This window comes from Palaemon carinicauda, chromosome 8, assembly GCF_036898095.1.
Source record: "Palaemon carinicauda isolate YSFRI2023 chromosome 8, ASM3689809v2, whole genome shotgun sequence".
NCBI lineage: Eukaryota > Metazoa > Arthropoda > Malacostraca > Decapoda > Palaemonidae > Palaemon > Palaemon carinicauda.
This window is the reverse complement of record NC_090732.1, coordinates 2,632,797-2,645,398: the sequence shown is the minus strand read 5'-3', so window position 1 is coordinate 2,645,398 and position 12,602 is coordinate 2,632,797. Positions and strand designations below refer to the sequence as shown.

The 12,602-nt window shown below is 39.0% G+C and overlaps 1 protein-coding gene across 1 annotated transcript in view; it reads left to right on the top strand.

Moving 5' to 3' along the window:
* LOC137645602 (uncharacterized) overlaps positions 1-9,672 on the top strand; it is a 52,055-nt gene extending 42,383 nt beyond the window's left edge. The window contains exons 7-8 of the mRNA XM_068378399.1: positions 6,102-8,870; positions 8,980-9,672. Coding sequence (XP_068234500.1) covers positions 6,102-7,424 — 1,323 coding nt within the window. The 3' untranslated portion in view covers positions 7,425-8,870; positions 8,980-9,672. The remainder of the gene's footprint in view (positions 1-6,101; positions 8,871-8,979) is intronic.
* Positions 9,673-12,602: the final 2,930 nt, after the last annotated feature.

The window sequence follows — 12,602 nt, the reverse complement described above, 5'->3', positions numbered from 1 at the left end:
CCAGTTCGAGGTGCTGTGTTTCGGTCTCCACAGCACCTCAGGTATTCACCAGAGTGTTCACCCTGATCTCTTCGTGGGCACACAGGATCGGCATCTGTCTCCTCCGCTATCTGGACGACTGGCTGATCCTGGCTGACTCGGAGTCGACCCTTCTTCGACACCGGGACAAGCTTCTGAGACTTTGCCAAGATCTAGAGATCCTGGTAAATCTCGAGAAGTCTTCTCTGCCTCCATCTCAACGACTGGTATATCTAGGCATGATCTTGGACGCCAATCTCCACACAGGATTGCAAGGCTGAGGAGGGTCGCAGATCCTTTCCTCAGACGAGAAGAACTCCCAGCCCAATCATGGTTACGTCTTCTCGGTCACCTTTCCTCCCTGGCCCGTCTAGTTCCATTTGGGCGCCTCAGGATGAGATCCCTGCATTGGCGGCCCAAGTCCCGGTGGAATCAAGGTCACGATTCCCCGGACGTTTTGGTCCCTATGGGTCTTGCGGAACGGACGGACCTTCAAGTGGTGGGTGACAGACGAAAACCTCCGAAAGGGAGTGGATCTTATCGTCCTCCCCCCGGATGTGATGCTGTTCTTGGACGCCTCAAAAGAAGGGTGGGGGGCCCACGTTCTAAACCACAGGACCTCAGGCCTATGGTCAGAATCAGAAAGTGCCTCCACATAAACCTGCTAGAGATGAAGGCCGTATTTCTGGCACTTCAACAGTTCCAACAGTACCTGGCGGGTCACTCCGTGGTGGTGAGGAGTGACAACACCACGGTAGTGGCTTACATCATCAAACAAGGAGGTACCTTTTCACAACAGCTATCCCATCTTGCAGTAAAGATACTGAGATGGACCGAAGTCCACTCGTTTCCACTATCGGCTCGCTTCATTCCTGGCAAAAGGAATGTGCTTGCCGACAGTCTGAGCAGGGCATCGCAGATAGTGAGTAGCGAGTGGTCTTTGGATCCTCTAGTAGCCAACAAAGTTCTGACTTTGTGGGGTTCCCCGACGGTGGATCCGTTCGCAACAGCCTTGAATTTCAAGCTTCTGCTGTACTGCTTCCCAGTCCCGGACCCCAAGGCACTCTGGCAAGATGCCTTCCAACAACGGTGGGTCAACATCGGCGTTTACACCTTTCCCCTGTTCTGTCTGATGAGAAGGGTGCTCATCAAGACCAGAATATCGGTTGACCTGTCAATGACCTTACTAGCTCCACTATGGCATCACGCAGAGTGGTTCCTGGACTTTCTGCAGCTCCTGACGGAACTCCCGAGTGGACTCCCTCCTCGACACGAGCTACTCAAACAACCACACTCCAACATCTCCTACAAGCCGTAGCTTCACGCCTGGAGACTATCCAAAATCTCCTCACAGAGAGAGGCTTTTCGCAACAAGTTGCGGAAAGGATGTCTCGACACCTGCGAAAGACATCCGCAGGAGTCTACCTTGGCGAGGTGGAGAGTCTTCTGTGGTTGGTGTCGTGGAAGGGGTATCTCTCCACTCGATGCCACTAATCCAGCAATAGCGGAGTTTCTCGTGTATTTGCGGGAAGAGATGCGCCTTTCAGTCTCGGATTCTGAGTCCCCGGGCAAAGCCAAAGCCAGTAAGGCTGGGACTTACCACCCTACCTAAGGGTTGAGTCACCCTATGTAAATAGCGGGGTTTGTATTTCGGTTACGTAACAAATGACAAATTCGTAGATAATTTGTATTTTTCCTAACCATACAAACCTTAGCTATTTACACATACTTACCCGCCAGCCCTGTCCCCCGTGAAGTCCTACCTCTAAGCGAAGTAATCAGTTCACCGGTGTGTGAGGGGGGAGGGGTAGCTAGCTACCACTCCCCTACCCCCTCGCTAACTAGCGAGGGGGTAGTTAACCCTCGTTAAAAATCTAATGGCTCGCCATTTCAGCTACGCCGAAAGTAATACCCTATGTAAATAGCTAAGGTTTGTATGGTTAGGAAAAATACAAATTATCTACGAATTTGTCATATTAAGGAGGACAAGCCTTTAAAAGAAAAATGGATGCAGATGTTTTTATTCACTGCCACGTACAAGACACTGATGTCTGGAAACACAATTTCATTGCGATAAGTCATTTCAATTGCTTATGGGAGTATTGCCAAGTTACTAACCAACCTGAACACCTGGGTTTGCAAAATAAGATGGTCTTGGGAAGTTACTTTATAAGTAAATGCCGACAGTAATGAAGTTGGGGATTTGTGTGAGAAAACTTGGTATGGTTAAAAGAGACTTTTTAGCTATTGTAAGCAACTCTTTTAGGAGAAGGACACTCCACAAATCAAACCATTGTTTTCTAGTCTTGGGTAGTGCCATAACCTCTATACCATGGTCTTTACTACCTTGGTTTAGAGGTCTCTTGCTTAAGGGTAACTCTCGGGCACAATATTCTGTCTTATTTCTCTTCCTCTTGTTTTGGTAAAGTTTTTATAGTTTATATAAGCAATATTTATTTTAATGTTGTTACTGTTCTTAAAATATTTTTCCTTGTCTCCTTTCCTCACTGGGCTATTTTCTCTGTTGGAGCCCCGGGGGAGGCTTATAGCATCCTGGTTTCCCAACTAGGGTTATAGCCTAGCAAGAAATAATAATACCCATTATATTTCATTGGTGTCATTGTAGCTCTGAGTGAGATGGTAGCAGTTTTTTTAGTTGAGGAAGTATACTTCTGACTCCATTAGATTACTATAAAGTGGTAGATTATACTAGAAATATAAAATTTATTAACAAAAAAATTAAAATTTCCATAAGTAAAGTGAGTACTAAATAATTTCCATTTTACAATTGCTTATGATGGAGTGCATTTGTATGATATTACTGCAATAGGGTAAGCAGCCCAGTGCAATAAAAGATGAAACAAGAAATGTCCTAATCACTCAGTGCAAGATGATTTCAAGGTGTTATTCCAGATGATATTATTATTATTATTATTATTATTATTATTATTATTATTATTATAATTAATATTATTATTATTATTATAATTATTATTATTATTATTATTACTAGCTAAGCTACAACCCTAGTTGGAAAAGTAATATGCTATAATTCCAAGGGCTCCAACAGGAAAAAATAGCCCAGCGAGGAAAGGAAATAATAAAATAAACGATGTAAGGAGTAATAAACAATTAAAATAAAATATTTTAGAAACAATAACAACATTAAAACAGATATTTCATATACATACATACATACATACAGTACATATATATACCAAGGCACTTCCCCCAATTTTGGGGGGTAGCCGACATCAACAAAGAAACAAAAACAAAAAGGGGACCTCTACTCTACATTCCTCCCAGCCTAACAAGGGACTCAACCGAGTTCAGCTGGTACTGCTAGGGTGTCACAGCCCACCTTCCCACATTATCCACCACAGATGAAGCTTCATAATGCTGAATCTCCTACTGCTGCTACCTCCGCGGTCATCTAAGGCATCGGAGGCAGCAGCAGGCCCTACCGGAACTGCGTCATAATCGCTCGCCATTCATTCCTATTTCTAGCACGCTCTCTTGCCTCGCTCACATCTATCCTCCTATCACCCAGAGCTTCCTTCACTCCATCCATCCACCCAAACCTTGGCCTTCCTCTCGTACTTCTCCCATCAACTCTTGCATTCATCACCTTCTTTAGCAGACAGCCATTTTCCATTCTCTCAACATGGCCTAACCACCTCAACACATTCATATCCACTCTAGCTGCTAACTCATTTCTTACACCCGTTCTCACCCTCACCACTTCGTTCCTAACCCTATCTACTCGAGATACACCAGCCATACTCCTTAGACACTTCATCTCAAACACATTCAATTTCTCTCTCTCCGTCACTTTCATTCCCCACAACTCTGATCCATACATCACAGTTGGTACAATCACTTTCTCATATAGAACTCTCTTTACATTCATGCCCAACCCTCTATTTTTTACTACTCCCTTAACTGCCCCCAACACTTTGCAACCTTCATTGACTCTCTGACGTACATCTGCTTCCACTCCACCATTTGCTGCAACAACAGACCCCAAGTACTTAAACTGATCCACCTCCTCAAGTAACTCTCCATTCAACATGACATTCAACCTTGCACCACCTTCCCTTCTCATACATCTCATAACCTTACTCTTACCCACCTTAACTCTCAACTTCCTTCTCTCACACACACTTCCAAATTCTGTCACTAATCGTCCAAGCTTCTCTTCTGTGTCTGCAACCAGTACAGTATCATCCGCAAACAAAAACTGATTTACCTCCCATTCATGGTCATTCTCGTCTACCAGTTTTAATCCTCATCCAAGCACTCGAGCATTCACCTCTCTCACTACTCCATCAACATACAAGTTAAACAACCACGGCGACATCACACATCCCTGTCTCAGCCCCACTCTCACCGGAAACCAATCACTCACTTCATTTCCTATCCTAACACATGCTTTACTACCTTTGTAGAAACTTTTCACTGCTTGCAACAACCTTCCACCAACTCCATATAACCTCATCACATTCCACATTGCTTCCCTATCAACTCTATCATACGCTTTCTCCAGATCCATAAACGCAACACACACCTCCTTACCTTTTGCTAAATATTTCTCGCATATCTGCCTAACTAAAAATCTGATTCATACAACCCCTACCTCTTCTAAAACCACCCTGTATTTCTAAGATTGCATTCCCTGTTTTATCCTTGATCTTATTAATCATTACTCTACCATACACTTTTCCAACTACGCTTAACAAACTAATACCTCTTGAATTACAACACTTATGCACATCTCCCTTACCCTTATATAGTGGTACAATACATGCACAAACCCAATCTACTGGTACCATTGACAACACAAAACACATACTAAACAATCTCACCAACCATTCTAGTACAGTCACACCCCCCTCCTTCAACATCTCGGCTCTCACACCATCCATACCAGACGCTTTTACTCTCGTTTCATCTAGTGCTCTCCTCACTTCATCTATTGTAATCTCTCTCTCATTCTCATCTCCCATCACTGGCTCCTCAACACCTGCAACAGCAATTATATCTGCCTCCCTATTATCCTCAACATTCAGTAAACTTTCAAAATATTCCGCCCACCTTTTCCTTGCCTCCTCTCCTTTTAACAACCTTCCATTTCCATCTTTCACTGTCTCTTCAATTCTTGAGCCAGCCTTCCTTACTCTCTTCACTTCTTTCCAAAACTTCTTCTTATTCTCTTCATATGAATGACTCAATCCCTGACCCCACCTCAGGTCAGCTGCCCTCTTTGCCTCACGTACCTTGCGCTTTACTTCCACATTTTTCTCTTTATATTTTTCATACTTCTCTACACTATTACTCTGCTGCCATTCTTCAAAAGCCCTCTTTTTCTCTTCCACTTTTACCTTCACTCCTTCATTCCACCATTCACTGCCCTTCCTCATCATATATAAACTATAAAAAGACTTATGTCAGCCTGTTTAACATAAAAACATTTCCCGCAAGTTTGAACTTTTGAAGTTTTACTGATTCAACTACCCTATTAGGAAGATCATTCCACAACTTGGTCACAGTTGGAATAAAACTTCTAGAGTACTGTGTAGTATTGAGCCTCATGATGGAGAAGGCCTGACTATTAGAATTAACTGCATACTTAGTATTACGAACAGGATGCAGTTTACTAATCACATAGTGGCATCCTAGTTCATGAATTTTATTATTTGTTAATTTTGTGTGTGATATTGTTGACAGATTTCTTCAAAAAGTACACATTGTTGAGTAAGTGATTTTCTCGATGATAGATACAACCTCTGTGAATTGTACAGTAGTTGTCTTTCATAGCATTTGATACCCATGTTTTATGTTATTTCTTAACATCTGGACCAATAGAATGTCACTTTCTGTTTATTCTCCCCTCATATTTTTTGTAATTATTGATTTTCAAATTAGACTGGTGTCTGCTTTATCAAATAAAACGTTTAATGTACAGTTCATTTTTATAGTATATAAGGCATTTAGGTTTTTCACTAAATTGTTAGTTATTTATGTAAGAATTGTTTACTGCATTATTGTAAGCTGACTTGACTAATTTTTGCTTTTACTTTCAGGAGAGGAGCAAACCAAATGTAACAGATCATAAAACAACCCCTGCATCTAGCCAAATGAGGCCTTCATTTTTGAAAAAGAGAGATCTTGAATCATGTACATATGGTAGTAATTCTGTGACTGTAGAACAGTGGTTAGAAAAAGTCGAGAACTGTGGCTTTCAGGTGACTCCCGATGTAGTACAGATGAGAAGGGTACCTATGAGAGAGAAGCTAGAGGTTACCCAGGATTATAGAAGTATGCCCAAGTATGATATTTCAGAAGAATTAGTACCCGATGACAGTGCTGTTATTTCGGAATCTTCCGTAGATCCTCAGACACCTATAAAGAATAGTATCTCAACAAATAAGTCTTCCATTACTAATGTTTGTAACACACCAGTAGAGCCTGAACTCTCAGAGTATACCACTCAGTTTTTGAAGTCAATTCCTTACGGCAGACTGAATAAACCTTCATTTCAAGATAAAGAGTCTAACAGTAACATCATTCCAAGTAGCATATCAGGACAATGCGATAGTGAAGAAGCATCCAGTCTTCCTCGTAAAGATGTAAAGACCCCTCAAAATGTAATTTCTAAATTGGACAAGACCCCAGAGGAACCTGTTCTTTCATACCTAAGTGCAGATTTAGAATCAGGTCGTACAGTGAATAAGTTTCCAGAGGAGCCCGTTCTTACATATCAGCCTTCGAAACATGGTATAAACACTGAGGTAGAATGTAGAACACCAGAGGAACCAGTGCTTTCCTCTCTCTCTAAATTTACAATAGCAGATGCACCGAAGACCAGAACCCCCGAAGAACCAGTGTTGTCAACCCAAGTGTCAAGTATGAAGCAGTCGGCTCAGGCCGATGTAGTGACTCCTGAGGAACCATTATTGTCGTACCAATTCTACGATAGGAAGTCTGTGAACACCGTTAATAAAGGAACACCGGAAGAACCTGTTCTCTCTGGATATGCTTCTGCTATGTTAAACTCGTCCAGTTCACAAAGCCATCTTGGCAGTCAGAACGATATCCCAGTTTCGCCCGAGTTGTCAGACATAACGAGGTCATTATTATCATTACAAAATAAGATGAATACAAATCAATATTCATGTGATACTAAGCCTCAGTTTTCAAGAAATGGTAAATTGATTCCTCAAACAGAATATAATAAGAAGAGTAATTGGAAGGGAACTAATGAGAATGTCCATGATACGAAACCCACTGACAATTACCACTTGCATCGGCCTAGTACCAAAGTAGAGAAACTTCGTATGGATGAGTTACCTCCTTCACCTCAGCTGTCTGAAACCACTATGAGGTTGTTATCGCTAATGAAGTAAATGAAGATATCTCAATGTCGGTGTCATATATTATAATTGATTGAGATTTCATAACTTATATTTCCAATGTTGTCATTCCTTAACTTCCATTGTGAATGATCTTATTTTGTTAGGGAACTTACGTACATTTTTATACAGTATTAGGAATGGATTAGCTCCAGATGTGTCAGATTTGACAGTAAATGCTTGTAGAGTTTTCATATAGAACCTATTTGTTAAGTGAATATAAAGTAGTTTAAAATCAAAGGTTGGTCATGTAGATATTTTCAAGTAATGGCGCAATATTTCATAATACGATTGGTGATAGTGGTATCTAACAACATCTTTATATTTAAGTATTTCTTTTTTACTGTTGAATTGTCATATGAAAAGCTGTCCAATATATCAATTTCACAGGTGTTTTATTTCAGTTATATTTAAAACATCTTGTTTCATGTGGTCTATCTTTTTTTCACTTCTGTATTGTACTTTCTGTTTGTTCCTACACACACCCAAATCCTTGCCCTTTGATTGTAACGAAGTGTCGGAAGTTATTGGCGGGTAGTGGGGAAGTCCAGCCCTTTGCTGCCTCACCGAGTAACCACTTTGACTTCAGATTCAGAGACGTACAGATGTACGCTCTGTTCCAAATTTGATTTGTTTAATTTTCTTTTTTTACTTTAAGACAGTTTGATTGCAGTGTGTTGGTCACATTGAGAAACCAAGAGTAAGCTTGCGATCTTGCGAGGAGTTTCTGGCCGTTGATGTGAAATCTTCATGAGGAAGTTGTCTTTGTATTTCCATTCTTTGGGCCCTTCCTACTGGAGTCATGACTGTGTACAGACTTCCCCCTCCTGTGAGCAATGTGAGGAGTGGTTGTCCTCCCAGTGGCAAGAGTCTGGAATGAGGACAAAGGATGCTAAGCAAGATTCTTTGCCTTTTGGGTCTTCCTGGAAGTCTGAGAAATCCTCTAGGCCTTCTGCTTCTCCTTGAAGTACTCTGGCTTCAGATCCTTTGCTGTTAATTTAATTTTAGGGCAAGCCCAGTGTGAGCTGGCTTTACCTGTTTTTTTTTTTAGAGAAGCAATCATTCCTTCTCACTGTGAACTCAAAGAAATTTTAATTTAAGGTGACGATGCAGACAAGGATGATCTCCTTAGGACATCATGGCTGTCCTTGGGTAGAGGGTATTCTGTTAATGGAATGAGTTCCGCATGCCTTGGTGCCATTTAAGGCAAAGTCTTCTCATCCTCGTGTGTGGTCTTCACTGCACTATTGGAAGAAGCTGTAGACGTAACACTTTCCTTCCTATCCAGCCCCTTAGAGGCACAGTTTATTGCTAATAGTTGCCTTTTGGAGCGCCATCACCTTACTTAACATCTTTGAGTAAGGGAAGGATACACGCACAGCCTTCTTCACCTCCCTGTCCATTCCCTATGGCAATTCTTCTAGTTCTACTTATATTAATGTGCCTCCTATCTATGGGGTGGGTGCTTGTGTCTGATAGATAGGAGGCTGATGGCTAACGACAGAACCCAATACTCGGACACGAGTGGGCGCCGACGACTTATATTAAGAAGACAAAAAGGAGAGATTCCAGGTTATAGAAAGTGGATTAGAGTCAACACCTGCTTTTTCTAAGGACCAAGCGTATGAAATCCCAGGATTTTAACCACCGTCATTGGTTTTAAGAACTTCCTCCTACCTAAGGATGAATCTCTTATTTAAGGATGAGGGTTTGTATCTATTATTTGTATTTTTCCTAACGGTGCATGTACAAATGTAAATCTTTAAGTTAAACTTCCTGCCTCGTCCACCCCACAAGTCCTAGGTGAAGGTGAAAGGGATCACCTGATGAGACGGCAGAGTTGTTGGGCTTTCCCCGCTACCTGCCAATAACCATTGACACCTCGTTATAGATTTTAACAGCCAAGTTCATGCTTTGTTAAAATACAGTAATACTATTAAAGGACTCCAGTTTGTATAGTTAAGAGGAATACAAATTACTCAAAAAAATTTGAAATATATCTCTGTTTATTTGTTTATTTTATTCTGTGGTGTGATTAACTACCTTATCATAATGATCTTAATACATCTTCCTTGAGTCTATCTAACTGTTCACATATTAATGAATTACATCATAGGTCAGGGTGGGGTTTCCTTTGGAACTCATCCGTTATTTTTATAAATTTATCGTAGATTAGTTTTTGTAATATTCTGCAACGCAGATTAATGTGAATAATAATTTTCTAGTAAAGAGTACCATAGAATTGAGAATTTTATTATTCTTATGTTAATTAATGAACATGTTACATGACCTGAATTTTCTTTTTCCATGGAAAGCATGTGTACTGTAATGTGATTTGTCACTGTCGTTAGAAAATATTTTTCTGATGATTTGTGGACTTACTGAAAGTGTAGCTGTTGAAATTATCAGTGCAGTTTTCAGTCTCATTTTTTTGTATGAGTAAAGATGTTTTTCTTCTATTATAATGATTAAGAAAGATTTATTGACAGTAACAAAATGTTGAAAATGTCTCCAACTATGATACGGGTATTTTTCCACAAGTTTCTAAATTCTGCATTCGTATGATAGCTTAAGTCTCGTTTCATAGGTTATTCTGACAGATCTATTTTAACGTTACAGTTTTTAGTATATTTTATATAGTTTTTTGTTACTTCTTATAAGCTATATAGTTTATTAGTTATTTCCTCTCCTCACTGACTTTTCCCGATTGGAATCCTTGAGTTTGTATCATCCTACTTTTTCAACAAGGGTTGTAGCTTGGCATCTGAAATCTCTAAGATGGTAATTACTTAATTGATTTCTAATGATGAATAATTTTTTCAACAAATTTGGGGCCATAAATTAAAAATGACAATTGTTCACTCTAATTTATATTTATGAAACAATATATCCCACTGAAATTATTTTTACTTTTAAAGCTTCTTTGCTTACTCTGTTAAACTAAAGGCCCACCACTTATGGTATTCAAATGTGAGTCCTCTCAAATGATATGTGATAGTTGCTGAAATGTATTTGAAACTGCCTCTAAGAATAAATATATGGTAAATTTAAAATGCTATCTAATGTCCAAATAAACAAGTTTTCTATTTAAAATCTTATAAGTATTTTCATCCATCAGTTTTCTATAAACAAGTTTTCTATTTAAAATCTTACAAGTATTTTCATACATCAGTTTTCTATAAACAAGTTTTCTATTTAAAATCTTACAAGTATTTTCATCCATTAGTTTTCCATATGACACAAAATATATTTACCTTTAGTTTTTTCAACTGGTGAGACCTCTTTTTGAAATTTAATTTCCCAACTAAAGGCAGATTTCTCATCACATTGGAAATCTTTTTGAGAGGGGAAGTCCAATAAGAACAAGGTAACCTATTTTTGCTTTGAAAACATGTTTGTCTATGAAAATTGTCAATTATTTCATCTTTTTGGTTGACTTCTACGAAAGGATAGCTGTCAATATATCAAACTCTGTCTCTAAAGGCTAAAAGGTCCAGGTTTAAATTTATGCCAAGGTTCAAACTGTGACTGTAAAATACCTCTGTAGTTTATCCAACATTTTGTAATGATGGTCTTAAGAGTATCCTTAATTACACTATTATTATGCCTACTGTAATGTACAGTCTTGTAAGATGAGGTGATTTTGGTATACCAAATTGTTCCTTGGGAAAATCAGTCTTATTCGGTAACTGGATGAGTTTTTTTTATGAAGGGAGCCACTTGTTGGTGAATCCTTCTCTCACCAGCCCCCATAGGTGGGTAAGGATGGAGATGCACTACAGACATTACTACCTCTCATGGTGCACTGTAAGCTTTAGTTAGTAGTCTAAGCAGTGTTCCTTCAGCCAGGCTGCACTTGCTTTCTATCCTACTTTACTTCCATTCCTGCTTCCTTCCATCTTTTGTACACATCAACTTTTCTAATTTTTACCTCATAGTGAAATGAGGATTTTAATCTAGATGAACATGGGGCTGAATGTTCTCATAGGCTATTTAGCCCAAATTCATACATACAATCCAATCCTCTCTCTGTGGCCAAAATGGTCTCATATTCAAGTTGTGGAATGATCTCCCTAATCGGGTAGTTGAATCGGAAGAACTTTAAAAGTTCAAACTTGCAGCAAATGTATTTTTGTTGAACAGGCTGACATGTCTTTTCAGAGTTTATATATGAAATATCTGTTTTAATGTTTATTGTTTTGAAAATATTTTATTTTAATTCATTACTTCTTATATAATTTATTTCCTCATTTCCTTATTTCCTTTCCTCACTGGGATATTATTCCCTGTTGAAGCCCTTGTACTTATAGGCCCAAATTCATGTATGCAATTCAATCTAATCCCCTCTCACTGGCCAAAATGAAGTTATGAGAACTATCCTTGCATTTTGAGTCTGCCGAATTTTGATGACGAGACAAATTATGACAAAAAGTTGGGTGACAAAGATTTCTAAATTCAACCAACAGTAGTATGGCATCCACTATCCTCACTTGATTATCTTCAACTTGATATTCACCAATTTTTACTTTGCTTATTGATATTGCAAACGTGTCTGTCGAAAATGTGAATTGGATTTCTCCAAAAGAAAGAGATTTGGGTAATTGAATTCAAAGTAAACTTTTGCTTTGAATTCTTTTACCATAAGCTAAAAGCTCTTTAATCCTTTTCTATGGCAGAGAAATTCAATCGGTGCAAAAAAAGTAACTAAGCTACAGTCCTTAACAAATATAGAAATAACATAGGTAATAATACACTTGAACTTTACTAGTACTTATACCAAAAAGAGATTAGTTTATCGTTATTTCCCAAATACAGAACAACTGAAAAGGAATCTAATATTTATAACTTCACCAAAACCTTTTGGTCAAAGAGAAGGGGCTCTTGATTGTTGCTGGGGTCTAACCAATTGTCCAGGTAAATTTGCACCCTTATTCTTAGATGATGCAATCTCTTGGCCACTCTGTTCTTTACTTGTAAGGACTTGAGGACCCATTCTTGAATTTAAAGATTTTAATATGAACTGAAACACAAACCTCAAGTATTTTCACAATTTTTTTTTTTCTGAATTGAAAATGAATTGATAAATCTGAAAAAAGTTACCATGCAGGTCAGTTAAAAATACCAAAACTTTTCTTTTAACCTCCACTGAACTGAATTGTGTCATTGGAAAAA